The 19,359-nt window shown below is 38.4% G+C and overlaps 1 protein-coding gene across 1 annotated transcript in view; it reads left to right on the top strand.

Annotated features, from left to right (window-relative positions):
• Positions 1-19,359, top strand: part of CSMD1 (CUB and Sushi multiple domains 1) — a 2,081,403-nt gene that overhangs the window by 1,606,351 nt on the left and 455,693 nt on the right. Inside the window, exons 13-15 of the mRNA XM_011937546.1 lie at positions 14,036-14,218; positions 15,425-15,751; positions 17,422-17,616. Coding sequence (XP_011792936.1) covers positions 14,036-14,218; positions 15,425-15,751; positions 17,422-17,616 — 705 coding nt within the window. The remainder of the gene's footprint in view (positions 1-14,035; positions 14,219-15,424; positions 15,752-17,421; positions 17,617-19,359) is intronic.

Genomic DNA, 19,359 nt, shown 5'->3' with positions numbered 1-19,359 from the left:
CAGAGATTATTAAGTCAGATTGTATTCAGCATAAGGAGACTAAACTAGGCAATACCTGGCTTTTTCAAACAAATATGATAAACTCTAATTGAATCATAGTCTATTTCATTATGCTCTTAGATACAAATGAGCTTCCTATACTAAACAAATACGATAAACTGTAATTGAATCATGTTATGTTTTATTATGCTCCTAGATACAAATGAGCTTCCTATACTGATAAATTTGTGCCATATTTATAGTTGAAGAATGAGTGCATTGAAAATAAAAGAAATAATTTTTAAAAGGAGGTAAATTTCTAAAAAATGGTCCAGGAGACCTTGGAGAGACTGCTTTTTCACCAACAAAGAAAACGTAATGTGAATCTTTTCTGATTTTGTAAGTATCCAAAAATAGTTAAATGATTGAGCTGTGCATTTATTTGAGGGCCTCAATTAATTTGTCTAAACAGAAGAGCCTGGTGCCCTAGGACTAGTGAAGGTGACTTCCCCCATCCCAGTCGTGACGAGAGACAAAGTCACTGAGGGGACACCCATTAGCCAAAAAGCATGTGCCTGTTCTGTTACCCAACAGTTCCACTCCTAAGTGTTCACCCGAGTGAAATAAAAACACATTTCCACACGAAGACCTGGGCTGGAACATTCATAAGACTTTCTTCATAATAGCCCCAAACTGGAAACAACCCAAATGCCCATCAGTGGTGATGAGATAGACAAATGGTGCCAAAGCCACACAGTGGAGAACCATTGAGTCAGCTGGTGATGAGATAGACAAGTGGTGCCAAAGCCACACAGTGGAGAACCATTGAGTCAGCTGATGATGAGACAGACAAATAGTGCCAAAGCCACACAGTGGAGAACCATTGAGCAACAAAAAGTTCATAACTACTGATACAGGGAACCAAATGGATGAATCTCAGAATCATTACACTCAGTGAAAGAAACCAGACACAAAAATGTATGTATCCTGTGATTCCATTTATATGAAATTCTGGAAGAGGGAAAGCTATAGTGACAGAAATCAGATCACTGGTTGCCAGGAGCCAGGGAAAGGGAGAAAAAATGGACTGAAAATGGGTATGGAGGAAATTGTGGAGGAATGAGAAGGCTCCATAGCATGGTTTTGGTGTTGGATACATGACTATAACCTTTAGTCAAATTCATCCAATTAAATGAAGACTCATTAAATTGTTAATTTAGACTTGGTAAAATTTGTGGTACCTAATTCATTCCTTAATTAAACTAATTCTTTAAAAATGTCGTTGAGCTGGGATGAACAATAGTAAGTGACCCAAAAATAATTTAATCTGTTTAATTATTTTAAAAAAAATGCATAGGACTGTACAACTGGACTAGTTGGTGCTGGTGTTTGAAGGTGTCCCCTGTAAAATTCAGGTATTGCCAATTTGACAGCACTAAGAGCTGTGGCCCTTCATAAAGAGCTTAACAAGAGAATCTACCCCTTTGCCCTTCTCCTTCTGCCACATGAGGACACAGTGTTCCTCCCTCTGGAGGACACAGAATTCATGGCACTATTTCAGAAGTAGAGAGCAGTTCTCATCAGACACCAACCTTGCCAGTGCCTTTATCTTGTTCTTCCCAGCCTCGTGAACCATGAGAAATATATTTCTGCTCTTCATACATTACCCAGTCTGTGGTTTTCTGTTATCCCAGCACAAGGGGACTAAGACAATGAAAAAATACTTAAAATCACTAGCATCAGAATAATGCACCAAAAATAGATTTGAAATATTTAATTTTTTTCCCACTTGACTCCCAAAAGACAGATCATGGTCTAGTCCTATTGTAACATGCTCTTTTTCAAAATGTACTGTTTTGTCTTCTGTCTTCTGTTTTGTCTTGTCTTCTGTTTTTGTCTTACAACAGATTTGTTTAGTAGTATACCTTTTAAAATGCTTTCAAACAGACTCAATTATAAGAATTACTGATATGCACATGAAATTTTTGAAAGATTCTTTCAATGGGCATTTTGGGGAAAGTGAGTGGAAAAACAATGTGGAAAGTGGCCCCACATCCAAGATTCTTGGTTCCTCTTTCACATTTAACTTGTGACTCATTTTTTCCAACTCCCTCAAAAAATCCCGTTATTGGCTGAACATTGATCAGGTCCCCAGAATTGTATGCCATCAAGAATACTGAGTGGCTAAGTGTGAGTTCAGCCCTTGAGGAAACTGCAGCCCCTTCATGTGGAGAGGCAACAATACTGAAAATAAGTGAAACAAAGTTTCAAAGGCATGAAACACTGGTGCAGAGTAGAGTAACCTTGGAGGTATCATTCACCCAGTCTTGGGAACGGTAGATAGATGTAGATGATGGAATCCACTCTAGGACATCGGCAGGGCCAGACATGGTGGTTTACACTCTAAGACATCTGTGGGGCCGGGCGTGGTGGCTCATATTCTAAGACATCAGTAGGGCTGGGTACAGTGGTTCGTAATCTAAGACATCCGTGAGGATGGATGCGGCGGCTCACACTCTAAGATGTTGGCAGGGCCGGGCATGGTGGCTCATAGTCTAAGACATCTGTGGGACCGGGTGCTGTGGCTCTCGCCTGTAATCCCAGCACTTTGGGAGGCCGAGGTGGGTGGTTTGCCTGAAGTTAGAAGTTTGAGACCAGACTGACCAATGTGGTGAAACCCTGTCTCTACTAAAAATACAAGAATTACCTGGGTGTAATGTCGTGCACCTACAGTCCAGCTACTCGGGACGCTGAGACAGGACAATTGCTTGAACCTGTCAATTGCTTGAGGTGGAGGTTGCAGCAAGCCAAGATCACAGATTGCACTCCAGTCTGGGCAACAGAGTAAGACTGTCTCAAAACAAACAAACAAAAAAAGACATCTGTAGAATCTATCATTTAGAAATCTGGGACTTTTTTTAATCTTGGGGATTAACACATAGTCAAACAGGCTAAATATTATCTTGAATTGGCTGATTTTACTAGAGTCTACTAAATTGTTATTTTCATAGTAAGAACTCCTTTATTCTTTGTTTTGCATGAATGAAATAATAAGTCTTCGGTAAGGTAAAGAATGATGTTTCTCTTTTCTTAATCACAATCTGGGATTGTATATAGTAACCCTCCTTTGCATTTGGTCATTCCTTTATCTTTGACCATTCTATGTGTGGCTCCCTCAGGAACGTGGCCTCAGAGCAGTCCTTCTCATCCCATATCCAACTGTTTCCTTCTGGAGAACCCACCCATGGCCAATCCAGTCTGAAGACCACCACTCTTTGTACTTTTATGACTATGCATTTTCCTCCAGACTTGGTTTCAATTGTCTTGTATTATGAGCTTAAGAAAAGAAATTGCCTATCAATTTTATAAAATATTAAAGATATAATTTTCATTTTTCATACTGAAAATGAGCAAAGAATCAGCGAATGAAGCTTTATTGCCCTCAGTTATTGTAATAAAATGACCATCACCACAGTAAAACTTTACACAGTTTTTAGTGCCTTTTTTTATAATCTACAGCACAGAAGAAAACTATAAATAGGCAGTATTTGTCTCTTTAATATATGATAAATTCTGATTATTAGATAACTGAACCAAGAGAAGCAGGAAAGAGTGATTATTCTCAATCATGGGAAGCATTTTACTTATTATTTTTAATATATTGGAGTGTAAACATGTACCATCTTTATCTGTTTAAGGAATCTTTTCAATCCATGCCCAGAATGGGGAAAGTAATAGAATGTTCAAAATCTTAGTATTCTATAATCTATACCTAAAAGGAATCATTGCAAGCATGACAAAGGTATTGAGACACCAAATTTTAGAATCTGACTAATTTTTAACCAGGACAGTAGTACACGTTTAAAAATAACACTTATTTCTTTTTTAAAATTAAAACCCCACAGCCAGATTCCCTATATTTAATATTTCATATTCTTAGGCACATTCATCACAATATGGAAACATTATTAACTAAAGGTCATACTTTATTCAGATTTCCATGGCTTTTTTTCCCTAGTGACCTTTTCTTGTCTCAGGAACCACCCAGATCCACCCTGAGTTAACTGTCCTGCCTCACCTGGTCCCTCTGGGTTGTAACTGCCTTTCCTTGGTTTGATGACCTCGGGTGTTTTGAGGAGTCCTGGTTGGTATTGTGTAGACTGTTCCTCAGGTGGTATTTCCTGATGCTTTTCTCGTGGTTAGACTGGGGTTCTAAGTTTTCAAGGAATACTATAGAGTAGTTGTATCTTTTAAGGACTTTTATCAAATGATTTTGGGGACTTAGTTTAGCATTCCTTAAGTTGAATGACTTCCCAACTATTGAAATTAAAAGTAATATCAATGATGATGTTAGTAATAGCAAAGTGATATAATTTAATATACACCAGGCTCTATTTAAGCACTTTGCATTGGATCTTTAAGGAGATGGGAACGATTATCCTCAATTAGGTAAACAGGTACTTCCAACCACTCGCAGGAAATCACATAGATGATTTATGTTGCTGAGATTCCATCTAAAACAGGATCTATTTCTAGAGTCTATGTTTCCACTCACTTTGCTATCCTGCTTCCAGACTATGGTCTACAAGTAGCAGGAGAATGAAGCAACTAATCTATGAAAAACTGTGTTGATGAAGATTATTTATTTCTTTCTTTCAATGAATCTGGATATGCAGGGTTTTTTTTTTTTCTTGAGATGTTGGCTATTTGGTATTCAATAAGAACATGTGCTATTTGTTAAGAATTTGTAGGTGATGAAACTAATCTGAATTATTTCTCCACTTTTTTTCGCTATTTATTTGTTTGTCATTGCTGTTGATAAAAGGGGTCATGAATCTATAGCTGTTGGCCAGACCTGAGATTTTCCAGGTTTCAGAATTTCCTAGTTAGCTGAGGGTTACTTGAATATCCTCCTCCCAACAGGCAAAACAAATACATAGAATTTTTATTAAAAATCAGTATATATTTTAAAATAAAAACGTTTGTATTTTTATTACTTGAAAACAGAAATTCTAGAATAGTAAATTTTTACTCCAATTTTGTTCACTTGGCTTTATCTGGTGATCAGGACCTTCATCCTCCATTTTCAGTTATTCATTTTGGAAACAACAGTGGAGTCAGTTTTATTTTTAAGGTTTACGATGAACCCAAACTCAAGAATAAACCAGGAGCATCTGGTTGGTGCAGATTATAAGCCTAATAGGATCCTCTCTGAGGATGGCCACTTAGGTACTCAGAAATGTGTCACTTGCTGAGGCAAAAAGCGCAGTTCCTGCTGAGCTAAGAATTAGAGAACAGCGCAGCTTGTGTCACTGAGAAGCCTTGACCTCCATGAGGTTTATCACTGGCGTTTCAGCCTTAAACAATGGCAACAGACACAGCAGAGCATTAAATATTTGTATGCCTTGAGTATGATATAAATTAAAGTAACACTATAGCAAGATGATTTTTCAGGACTAAATTTCTACTAATTCTGGAAAGTAAAATTGCATTATACATACCTTTCATTTATTCGAAGGTGCTTTTCATTACTAGCTTGGCTCTTGCATTCATTTTCTATATCTTTAAAAGAAATCTATAATATTAAAAAGGAAAAATTATATCCTTTAAAATGACTTCTTCCTTCTCATTTCCTACTATGGTCTGACATTTGTTTGTGGAATTCCGTGTGTCTACCTGATCACCGATTTGGAAATTCCGTGGAGATGCCCTGTGATGTTGATGTAGATTTCTCCTGCTCTGGTGCAGGCAGTGGGATCACTGGAAAACCTGCTTCTCATTACGTTGCAAGTTATGGCAGACAGACCTCTTGAGCTGAGACACGGGACCTTGTTGGATCTGAATCTTCAGCTCAAAATCAATCCTCTTATATTCCCAAATCGGGTTACTAGATCAGTGGGACCGTCAGGGAATTTGGCCAAGGAAATATGACTCCGTGATTGTAGTTGACCAATATCTTGAATAAAATTGTTGTTTTCCCAGTAAGTGCTCTCTAAGGTCCAGTATCTTCGTTTTCTGGGCAGTATCACCAACAAAGTTCTGAATTCCAACAGCAGTAATAAATAATTTGGACGGTGCTATAAACGAGTTTGAAAATGTATACTCTCATAGTCTCCATGAGACAAGCAAGATGAGGTGCTGAGGCAGTTCGTTTCTGTGGTTACTTATAGCCCAAATTTCCAGAGTCCAGCGTTTCACACTGGGGCCACAAAAGGGAAAAACACGACAGGCATAATTCCCGCTTCATCTCAGCTTTTGACTACACCTTTGGAATCATCTCATTCTTGTTTTAGTCAGAGCACATTTGTATGAAAAGCAAATACGGTATTTCATGCACACAACAGAATTTCCCCTGAACACCGTAATTAAGCAGGATTACACATCATTTTAACAAGCACAGGCCACTGTAACAGCAATCCGCTACTTTCTGGGCTTATGTGACTGATCATGACGGACAAGGACAAAGTCAGGGAGGCTCCACGTCTGTCCAAGTGCTGGGTTGTGCTGTGTCGTCTGGTTTTCAGTAACGACGGGAGCATGTGCCACGTCCACACCACATGGAAATGTTCTCACACTCTCTCCAAAAAACAGGACGGGTAGATTTCCATTCATGTGCTGCAATCTTGTTTTCCAAAGATGATGAAAATAAATCAGTTATTTTAGGGATTTCTGAGTGAAAGTCTTAGGGGGAAAAAATGAGAATTAATCTAAGAGCAGGCACAATGTGGTCACTTGCACAAGAAACTGTTGCTTTTACTCACTCTCTTCAGCCAGAAAATGGAAGCATGTACTGATTTTTGGGCCATTTTAACCTGTTTGTTAAGACTTACCACAGGTAGTAGTTATGGTAGCCCTGGAACACACCTTAACTATTCTAGTGTGTGTTTAAATTTTTTAAGCCCTGAGTTCAGAATATAGATGGTAGTCAAATAGCACGTGAGGAAAAAGGCAGACATACAAGCTAGACAACACCGCTTTTATACGAATAAGCATGTAAGAAGTTGTGTAAATATCTTGCACAGACAATAAGAGGTTTGGTCTGCTATTTTGGGAGATAAAAAGTTAGCTGTCTGAAATCTAAATGTTTTCCACTATTTTTAAGGAATATTTCCTGAGCAGCTACAGCAAAGTGGTTTCTGCAGAATATTAATTGCAATCCAGTGGCAACCCATATGGAATTTAAAAATCCATCTTATTTATGGAACATCATCATAGTACATCAATTTTGTGATATAACTGGAAGAATCTAAATGAACTCTTCAAGGTAACAAAGACTGCAGCAACCTAGTATATTTCATACATCAAACAGAAATTTTACTACCCCATCCAGAATAAATTTGGTAACGCAAGCACAACTGTGGGAGCAGAACGTGGTGTGATTTAAACTCTTGGTAAATCATTCTCACTAAAATTCAGGGATATTAGCTTATATAATGCAATAGTCATCTACTGAGATTTAGATAAATTGCTGTTCATATACATGACTATGGGTGAACATAATTTCAGAATTTAATTTTAATCATTTAGTGCTTTTATACAAAGAACTTTCATAAGTGGTTTTGGAAGGGAAGAGAAAGAACCTGATAAAGCTGTCATTCATGGAGTTCTCATCTACTTGTGGAAGCAGGTCACAGAGAACAAAGAACACACAGCAGTGTAGACTGAGTGAGTTCTGTACTCGTTGTCTTGTGTCCGTGCACAGCCCTGCCTTGCCTGACCTGCCAGCAACACGAGAAACGGTGTTAGCAGGGAATGTGGCAGCAGCAGAATCTAAAGGACCAGGCAACTCCCTGGACGCGTTTCCATGTAGCTCCTGGGGTACCCATGGTTGACTACACAAAAGGAAACAAGCAAGTGTGCTAACTATGCTTCTGAAGGCACAGTTATGTCTCATTCCTTTCTGCCTTCTTCTCAGCCCTTTTTGAAATTCAAGTATACATCAAATACATTCTTATGTGCAAATTGGATGTTTAAAAATTCATCATAGGTCCACACTCATTTATTTCTACCTTCATAGTTCTTTTTCTCTATTTCTCTTGTATTATTTGGTCCTCTGTTATTTGTTTTTTTGAAGGGCCAGTTTTCTAAAGTATATCTCAAGAACACTTATTTTTAAAAAGAATTGACAAGTGTGAAAAGTCACTGTTGCTAGTGGCTAATCATTGTAAGTGCCAAGAATTAAATATCATATGCAACTCAAAATCTTCTTTGGCAATTTAAAAAATCTCACTTATTCTCAGGAAAACTTGGGGATATGTTTCTAAACAACATAGATGCATTTTACCAATATAGAAGTTTTATTTTCCCTTTATTACTTGTATACTTTTCCATTTTTGCATATCTCAGACTGGAACAAAGAATAAAAAGGGACTGAGCTTCATCAGATTCTCCAGAATATATAAAATCTTCATATAAATAGAACATATAATACACACACATGCCTATAAATACGACATACAAGGCCAGGCACGGTGGCTTACGCCTGTAATCCCAGCATATTGGGAGGCAGAGGAGGGCAGATCACTTGAGGCCAGGAGTTTGAGACTAGCCTGGCCAACATGTTGAAACTCCATCTATGCTAAAAAATACAAAAATTAGGTAGGCGGGGTGGTGGATGCCTATAATCCCAGCTACATAGGAGGCTGAGCCAAGAGAATCTCTCGAATCAGTGAGGCAGAGGTTACAGTGAGCTGAGATCGTGCCACTGCACTCCAGCCTGGACAACAGAGTGAGGCTCCATCTCAAATAAATAAATGCAGCATATAAATAAGTTCAAGAGATCTATTATACAACATGGTGACTATGGTTAATAATAACGTATTATATTTTTGAAAATTGCTAAGACTATAGGTGTTCTCAAGAAAAAAATCAAAAGTAAGTAAGGTAATGAGTATATTAATTAGCTTTGCTTAACCATTATGATACATACACATATTTCAAAATAACGTGCTGTAGATGAACAATATATACAATTTATATTTGTCAATTAAAATACAATTAAGTATGTAAATGTGAGTGAGAATAAAAATCATTAAGTTGCAAGTTTAATAAGAACAATAATTTAGAAAAGCATCTGTTGTGTGTTGACTCTGAATAGGTGCTGCAGATTTCACAATCACCAAGATAGACTCTCCCAGGGCTTACAGTAAAGCACAAAAAATAAATATAATGCAGAGTGGCAAGTCTTACAGCAGAAAAGAATGGTGCTAGAGACACGTAGGATACAGGCCATCCCTGAGCAAGACTGAATTAGAATATCAACAGCGCATGGTTAGATAAGACAACAGAGGAAAGAATGAACTAAATATTTACAGCAGGTGTGGAGGCTGAAGAGGGGAGATACCCTCAGGTACTAAAAGAAATTGTAGCATGCCTGGATTGTGAAATACCAGGAAAGAGCTAACGAAATATGTCCTAGGAGAAGACAGTGATGTTCACATCACACAGGGCTTCCTGAGTCCTGGATAGGATCTGGACTGAGAATAAAGTTGGTCACCAGAAACATTTCAAGAAAAGTAGGGTCATCCTTAGGATTGGAGTTTGGGAAAATATTTTGGCTGCAGCATGGGGAGCAGTGAGAGGACCTCAACAGCATCTATGATGGCAAATGATGATCGGCAGTGAAGGGTGAGAACCTGAACTGAGGCGCGACATGGCATGTTTGGGAATACAGCTAGAGCAATAGAGAAAATTTCTGTGTGATGTATTTTGGGGAAGAGAGGGATGTGTGACAGTATTTGTAACTGGACTATGTAAGCTCTCTGGAATGATCCTTTGACAATATTTTCCTTAGGCCCCTTCATTATCAAATCTTATATCTAGTTCAATAATTTGGAAGAGGTATTTTGAACAGCATTTTGTTTTGCTTTGTTTTTGCTTTAGGTGCATCAATCTTTGAATTGATATCAAATCATAGTGTTTCTTTTTTCTTTTCTTTTCTTTTTTTTTAATGGAGTCTTGCTCTGTCACCCAGGCTGGATGGGTGTCGCGATCTTGGCTCACTGCAACCTCCACCTCCTGGGTTCAGGCAATCATCCTGCTTCAGCCTCCCCAGTAGCTGAGATTACAAGCATGCACCACCATTCCCGGCTCATTTTTGTATTTTTAGTAGAGATAGGGTTTCACCGTGTTGGCCGGACTGGTCTCCAACTCATGATCTCAGGGGATCCTCCCACCCCAGCCTTCCAAAGTGCTGGAATTACCAGTGTGAGCTACTGCATCTGGCCAGAGTATTTGTTTCTAAGAAAATATGTCAAAATCATCTCTGACATACAGAGAAGGGGGTTTGACATACATACTGTGTCAATGTCAACAGTATCTTACTCGTCTTCTACTCTACCTGAAGGTGATATGACCTTCAAATAAAATTCCAAAACCTGTATCAATTTTGTCACCATAATTTGGAGGCAGTAGTGACACTCAGTGTGTAAGAAATCAAGAATGCAAAATATTCCAAAGTAGTTCCCCCAAATGAAATATCACTGGTATGATTATGAAACATGCTTCCATTTCTTCTATAGCTAAAGAACAAAAGCTAGGTGAAACACAGAAACCTGCTGAGTCTGGACTGTGCTACTTTGATAGTTACTAGTCAGCCCCTAATGCCTGATAAGGGACGTGTCCAACACAGGTTCTGTCCACGGCCAGCAGTAACCATGCATCAGGATAAACAAACACCAGCCTCTTTGGTGAGATCAGGTAACCAAAGGACTCTCTTGACCCTCAGCATGGAAAGCAGAAAGACCCTCACCCTCATTTTATTTCTGAAACCCCTGCAGAGTAGAACTCCCTGTATTAATTAATATTACAAATAGTATCCAAAATGCCATAATTTATTTTACTCCAAGAAGAAATTGTAAACTTTAGCATCACAGAGGCAGAATGAAACATTTAAGGCTTGCTAATAATCATAGCAATAATTTTATTTCCAGTGCAACATGCCAGGTAATTTCCATGAATTTTATTCTTTAATTCTCATGGCCACCCTTTGAGGTAGAAAGTAGGAAGTTCATAATGTGAAAACTGAGGCTTGATGAGACTAAACTGATCACAGTGTCCCAGCAAACACCAAATCTGGTGCCTGGACTCCTGACTGCGGAGTTTTGTGCTATGCCGGGACCCTGGGTGCCCAGCCAGCTTCCCAAAGGAGAGCCCACATCAAACAAGAGCTCTTTTCTATTATAAACCATGCAGGGTTTTGCATTCACTATGTCAATTTCAGTGACAAATGCTCACTCAAGGCCTCCCAAGCGATCAATTTAAGTAAACCCGTTCCCAGCTCTGTTCAACTCAAGTTCAACAACTTCAACTCCAAGAACTATCTTTAAGCAACGGTGCTCTCTGTAGATTCCTTTGGCTTGTGTTGCGTTAGGAACATTTCGCTTTCATAGAGCTGACCCTGTAAGGATCATCTTTGTTTGGTAGCCTAAGGTGTGAAGTTAGTAGTGTACCTTGAACTTCAACCAAATACCTGCATTTTGTGTGTGTGCTATTCTGCTTCACAAAAGGTGGTGACACCCTGTGTATTGAATATCTTGAATATCTTCATACTGGTGTGATAATGTATGCAAACTTCACTTCTTTGATATTCTGAGACACTTAGAGGTAAAGTTTCTCCTCCTGAATGCAATATAACATCTCTGGATCAACCTCTGAGTGTTTCTATATCCCTCACAGCAGACCTGCAAACCATCTTGAAATTCAGTTCTGAGTCACTTCTACAAACATTCCCAAAACTGACAGCTTGATTAGAAAGTGGTTAGGTTATGAAAAAGACACTTGCATATACATGTTTATAGCAGCACAATTTGCAATTACAAACATGTAAAACCAACTTAATGCTCATCAATCAATGAGTGGATAAACTGTGGTGTGTGTGTATGTGTGTGTGTGTGTATATATATAGTGTGTATATATGTATGTATATATGTGTACATATATATGTGTGTGTGTGTATATATATATATGACAAAATACTACTCAGCCATAGTAAGGAATGAATTAATGGCATTTGCAGCAACCCAGATGGGGTTGGAGACTATTATTCTAAGTGAAGTAACTCGGGAATGCAAGACCAAACATCATATGTTCTCCCTCATAAGTGGGAGCTAAGCTATGAGGATGCAAAGGCCTAAGAATGATAAAGTAGAACTCGGTGACTCAGGGAAAGGGTGTGAAGGGGATGAGGAATAGAAGACTACAAATTGAGTTCAGCATATACTGCTTGGGTTCCCCCAAAACCTATGGAAATTAAAAAAAAAAGGAAAGGAAGTAGTTAGTTTACTAAAAAACAACAACAACAACAAAAAACACCCATAAATTGGAATTTGCTCTTGGCCCCTGCAAGATAATAATTCTCCATGAAGAATTCTAAAAGTAAAACCAATGCGTTTTGGGGATAGGTGTCCAGAGAAACCACCCTGAATTTGCTGGAACTCACTTTTCTCCAGCCTCTGCTCTTCCAACGTTGTAGAGGAATCTTTGAAACCTATAGTCAGAGGACGCCAGGTCTCCTCCAAAGCCCTGTAATGCCTTCTTCCCGCATCACTCTGCACAAACAGGAAGCCCAACAGGCAGAGCCTCCCTTCCTCTCCAAGCCACTTCTGCCCATTTGTCCCTCACTGCCCTGCCAGGCACACTGGGATCACATCGCTTTCTCGAAGGGCTGATTGCCTTCTTCCTTCGGGCGTTTTCTTCCCTGCTGCCTCCTCCATCCATCTTTCTATACCCTTCTATCTTGTCTTAAATTACCCGTCATCAAATCACATTCATTTTTGGGAGTCTGAGGTGGGAGGATCACTTGAGCCCAAGAGTTGGAGGTTGCAGGAAGCTATGATCACATCACTGCACTTAAGCCTGGACAACAGAGTGAGACCCTGTCTCAAAAAAATAATAATAATTAAAAAAATTTGTCCTCCATAAGACATAAACCCTGTATTCGTCCATTTTTACCCTGCTGACAAAGACATACCCAAGACTGGGCAATTTATAAAAGAATAAGGTTTAATGGACTTAGAGTTCCACATGACTGGAGAGGCCTCACAATCATGGTGGAAGGCAAGGAGGAGCAAGTCACGTCTTACATGAAGGCAGCAGGCAAAGAGAGAGCTTGTGCAGGGCAATTCCCCCTTAGAAAGCCATCAGATCTCCTGAGACTTATTCACTATCATGAAAACAGCACGGAAAAGACCTGCCCCCGTGATCAATTACCTCCCACCGGATCCCTCCCACAACACGTGGGATTCAAAGTGAGAATCAGGTGGGGACACAGCCAAACCATGTCCAGCCCCAGCCCCGTGTGTGCAAGGATTTTGTCTCTTTTATTCACTAAGCCCAACACCTAGAAGAGGACCTGACACACAGTGGTTCTCAAAAACATTCTTTAAAATGAATAAATAAAGAACACATTTTAATGAAAACATTCTGCATAGTTAACATTTGAGACAGATCAACGTTTGAAATGTATTATAGGTTTGCTGTATTTGGAGGCATATTTTATTACAGTGATGTTTTAATGAAAGATTGATTCTGAATATTTTGTTTTCCTCTGTAGACCAAACTGTTTTTCATTCTGTTTCATAAATAAGTGTTAGCATTCGTTTTAGGGAAAGAAGATTCAAATAGATTCTGTTTATTTAAATACTCAGTAGGGAATGAAGAATCTTTTTTGTATTGTTTATAGCAAAAAGCACATAGTTGAAAACAAAACTGATATTTGCATTTTAGTAGTAGCAATTGCAGAGAAAAGACCAGACATATCCAGAAGGTGCACTGATTAATTGCAGCATTTGTGTTGTCAGCGTATCTGTGTAGCCATGTGTATCCCTTAAAAGACAGCAAATTAAATACCTTTCTCTTCAGTTGAAATGACATTCCTTTTTTTTTTTTTAGTATTTGAAATTAAATTTAAGATCAATTGAATATCCTTTAGAAACTGTTTACAAAAATGATGTTTAGTTCAGCAAAAAGAAGCCATGTGTTCACTTTCTAAAGTGTAGAGATAAAAGTATTCCTTGTGTGGTTTTTTTTAAGGGTTCATTTGTTTTTCCATTTTCAGAAATTGAAAAGGGAGGGTGTGGGGATCCTGGAGTCCCCGCCTATGGGAAGCGGACGGGCAGCAGTTTCCTCCATGGAGACACACTCACCTTTGAATGCCCGGCGGCCTTTGAGTTGGTGGGGGAGAGAGTTATCACCTGTCAGCAGAACAATCAGTGGTCTGGCAACAAGCCCAGCTGTGTATGTGAGTATTGCACCTTGACCTGGACTCCCTCCTGTCCTGCAAGGATCTTGCAAGGGGAGAAAAGGAGAAAGACACAGACCGCCCATTTAGGGAGGGCAGCTTTCAGAATAACTCGGGGTGCCACATTTACTGGAAACATGCAAGGACATTCTCACACACCAACTTGCCTGCTTTCTTCATTTAATAAAAACTAATTTATAATTTTATTATATCTGCTCAATAAAATGTACTTGAACGTTTCCTACCAGAAAGATCATCACATATATCATTGTTTCCATCAAAAGCTGATCATGTTCTGCTGTATCAGACATCAGTACAGCAAGAGAGTCTTTTGTGACTTAATAATGCTGTATAACACTTAAACACAAGCTGTTCACCAGTGTGAGCATGGGTGGTGGTACTGGTTTGGAATTAAGTTGACGAGCTGCCCACTTCCTCTTAAAAATACTGTTTTAACAAGTAGAAAAGACTTCACAGTCACTTTTAAAGGAGGGTTTATTTGTAAATAAATATAGCAATGGGTGAAAAGTGTGTATGAAATTATGTGGAATAAGAAGCAAAAATGTACTCTAGAGATAAATCCAACAGTTTCTCCCTCCAAAAAATTATTTATATAATATATATATATATATATATGATTTTAGGTATATATTCTTAAAAGTGAATTTTTCAAAATGTTTTTATATTATCCAACTACAACATGATCTGATGTTTCCAAGTTATTTATTTATTCATCTTTACCCTGTGACTAATAAAAATTTTAAATAACTGGAGAAATGCACTTACAGGAAAGTATAAAATATAAATTAAAAGTTATCACAAAAGAGCAAGCTGAATTGTTCCTAAGATATAGGCATATACTTTTCCATGTATTAATATTTGCTCTTCTGAAGGCAAAAAGTTATACCTAGAAATTATAATATTTGGCACACGTTTTTAGTCAACTTGAAAGGATCATTTTTGAACCAAGCTTGTGCTTGATTATGTGTAGGTTCTGATTGTGCTCTATAAGATAATGAAATATTCAACTTACAAATTAGGAAAGGAGAAAACATTATGGTCCAGAATTACTTATATTAAAATAGTTGGATCATTGTAGCTATTTGCAGGCATGAATTGCCTTTCCAGGTTCTTAGCAATCTGTTTCACATGGCAGTCCTTTGGGTATGTGCAAAACTGTTTGAAAATATATTTGTGTCTTCACAGTTTCATGTTTCTTCAACTTTACGGCATCATCTGGGATTATTCTCTCACCAAATTATCCGGAGGAATATGGGAACAACATGAACTGTGTCTGGTTGATTATCTCGGAGCCAGGAAGTCGAATTCACCTAATCTTTAATGATTTTGATGTGGAGCCTCAATTTGACTTTCTTGCAGTCAAGGATGATGGCATTTCTGACATAACTGTCCTGGGTACTTTTTCTGGCAATGAAGTGCCTTCCCAGCTGGCCAGCAGTGGACATATAGTTCGCTTGGAATTTCAGTCTGACCATTCCACTACTGGCAGAGGGTTCAACATCACTTACACCAGTAAGTACGCCCACACAGTCAACACGTCCAAGTTCCCATTTTTCTTACGTGTTCCCATTTTGCTTATATGTATGTGAAGCTGCATTTCAAGGCTGATACTTCAGAAGTTTTATGATCATTGCAAAAATGAGAGTAGTAAAATTATATAGTGTTATCCTGAAAATTTAAAAACAAATGCATCACTGTATTTAGATTGGTGGTATCATCACTCCTAAACTAAGGAGCTGGATCTCCTCTCTCTTTCATCTCCTTACATCTCTTTCTCTGTGGTTTTCCATTTATCCATCCATCCATTCATCCATCCATCATTCCATCCATCCATGCACCCACCCAACCATTATTCCATTTATTCTTCCATCCATCCATCCATCCATCCATCCATCCATCCATCCATCCATCTGTATCCTTTCATTCATCCATCCCTCATTTCATCCATCCATGCATCTATCCATCCACCCTTTCTTCCATCCATCTTTCCATCCATCCTTCCATCTATCCATCCATCCATCATCCATCCTTCCATCCATTCATCATTCCATCCATCCATCATTCCATCAATCCATTGTTTATTCATCTTTCCATCCATCCATTCATCATTCATCCATCTGTCCATCCACTCATCCATTATTCCATCTATCATTCTATTCATCCTTCCATCCATCCATCCATCCATCCATATCCTTCCATTCATCCTTCCCTTCCTTCTATCCTTTCGTTCATCCATTTATCTCTTATTTCATCCATCCATCCATATCCTTCCATTTATCCATCCTTCCATCTGTCCATCCATCCATCCATGCATCCATTCATCCATCCTTCAATTCATCTTTCTATCCATCCCTCCATTCATCCATCTAGCCAGCAAGGCACTCATCCTTCCTTCTATTCTTCTTCCCATCTATACAACCATCCACCCACCCACTCAGCCACCTATGCATCTTTCCTGCCACAAAGTAGTGTAGTAAAAACAACTGAGTAATATGATGTCAGGAGCCAAGGATTGAAATACAGCACTAGTATGTAATTAGTGAAGTTTAATGACAACTAACTTCTCTTTGCTTTAGGCTCCTCATTTTAAAACCTATTTTGTATAAGGATATCTACTTAAATGCACTGTAGAGGGAATAAAGTGAGAGAATATTAATATGAATAATACTACATTATGATGTACTAACTGCCTACTTTCTTAGGCACAATACTTAGAATTGGGCAATAATTGTTTCATTTAATGTTACAGTTACTAGAGGATATAAATTTAGTAGTCTCTCATTCTGTAAATAAAGATAGCTAGGCTTAGAGCATCGAGTCATCTGCCCAATGTTAGAGTCCTGACATAGCAAGAAAAAAAAATCAGAATTCTAATGAGAGAAATCCTGAGCCCACTTTCTACCACTCACTGTATCAGTTCTCTCTTTATCTAAGCTCTTATGAAAAGTGCTTTTCAAACCCTAAATTGCTGTATAAATGATAGTTATATCTGTTCATCTCCCTGCTCCCTCTTTCTCACTAGACACTGATATTTATTAATGTATTATCTATCTATGAATGATACAACTGAAATGTATATAATTATATACATTATACGAATGCTTTATAAGCTTGTTCTGTTTTCTTCTCTTTTAATACATGAAATTAATACTCAAGTATTTTTGTTCCTTTTTTTCTTTCAGCATTTGGTCAGAATGAGTGCCACGATCCTGGCATTCCTATAAACGGGCGGCGTTTTGGTGACAGGTTTCTACTCGGGAGCTCGGTTTCTTTCCACTGTGACGATGGCTTTGTCAAGACCCAGGGATCCGAGTCCATCACCTGCATCCTGCAAGACGGGAACGTGGTCTGGAGCTCCACTGTGCCCCGCTGTGAAGGTGCAGTCCCTGCCACTACCCACTCTTCTCCTTTGAAGTCACACATCTATCTTCAGTCATACACACACAAACCAACAAACTGCGTTAGCTTGCTAGGGCCGTCCTAACAAAATACCACACACAGTCGCTGAGACAATAGGAACGTACAATCTCCCAGTTCTGGAGGCTGGAAGTCTGAAATCCAGGTGACGTCGGCGGGAGAGTTCCTTCTGTGACTCTGAGGGAGGATCTGCCCCAGGCTGGTCCTCCAGCTCCTGGCGGTTTGTGGCAATCTCTAGCATTCCATGGCTGGAGAAGCCTCACCCTCATCTCTGCCTCCAGACTCACAAGGAGCTCTCCCTGTGTGTGTGTTTCTGTCCTTGTGTCTAAATTCTCCTTGTTAAAAGAACACAGTCATATTGGATTGAGGTCCCCCTATTCCAGCAACACCTTATCCTAACTAAATTCATCTGCAAGGACTGTATCTTCAAATACAGTCACCATCCGAGGCGCTGAGCGTTAGGACCTCAATGTGTGAACTTTGAGGGGACGAAATTCAACCTATAACAGTGTTGCTTAGAGTTAACTATTTTGTTGTTCTCATTACAGCTGACATAAATACCACCTAATTTTCTTCTTCGTATTTCTGTTCTGGTTACTTATCTAATAAATATAAAGAGGAAAATATTTTAAGGAAAAAAATGTTGCCTCTGATAATTGCTCATTTTAAAAATGTTTACTTAAAGTATATGTTCACATTCCATATCAGAATAGTCAGTGCACAATAACCTAAGAAAATATTTTTTTTAAAAACTTACCTCCAGTATATAGCAAAGAAATACAAATTTAAAAAGAAAAGTAAAATACCGTTTTTGCCTATCTTGTTAGCATAGATTTAAACAGGTGAATAAGATATATTATTGAAAAGGTTATTTAGAAACTGGCATTTCCTAGTCATGCTATAGATGATATAAAATCACGGTATTGTAGTGAAAATTCTTAGTAGGACTCTTAAAATTGTTCTTGTCTTTTGAGTCATAAATTATATTCCTGGATCAATATCATAAAGAAATAGTGAAGCAACTTTACAAATTTTTTCAAGAATGTTTTCTGCAAGACTGTTTATAGCAGTGAAGAGCTGGAAATGATTCAACTTTAAACAGCAGAGGATGAGTTAGATAAATCATGAAGAATAATAGGTATCAATACAAAGATCATAAGATCAAAGAGTCTCAGGTATCCTTAGCATTTGAAAGACCAAAGGATGGAGGTACATGTGCCATAAATACATACATATCTCATGATAATCATTTTGTAAAACACTAAAAAGAAGGCTACACACCAAAATGTTAATTATGGTTACGGGTGATTTTTCCCTCTTAGTTTATTTTTATTTTCTCTGTTGTCTTTGTCAACATGTATTTATTTTAAGCAAGTGAATAGAAAAGGAATATATATTAAATATCACATACAGTTGAGAATTTCTCCCCTGTCTCAAATACCTCAAAATGACATTCTCAGACCCATAATCTCTATCAAGGAGTCTAAGCAGAGCTGGGATCTAGGTGTGGAGCATTAAACTCCTCTGTGACAGCCACAGTGTGATGGGGCTATGATCCTTCACCACCTCATCCTGCCCTGGCCCACCTCCAAAGTTACTCACCATTACTCAAAATAGAAATGCTTTTTTTTTTTTTTTTTTTTTTGAGACAGAGTCTGGCTCTGTCGCTCAAATACCTCAAAATGACATTCTCAGACCCATAA

Source organism: Colobus angolensis, unplaced genomic scaffold (assembly GCF_000951035.1).
Source record: "Colobus angolensis palliatus isolate OR3802 unplaced genomic scaffold, Cang.pa_1.0 Scaffold165, whole genome shotgun sequence".
NCBI lineage: Eukaryota > Metazoa > Chordata > Mammalia > Primates > Cercopithecidae > Colobus > Colobus angolensis.
This window is presented reverse-complemented; position numbering and strand designations above follow the sequence as displayed.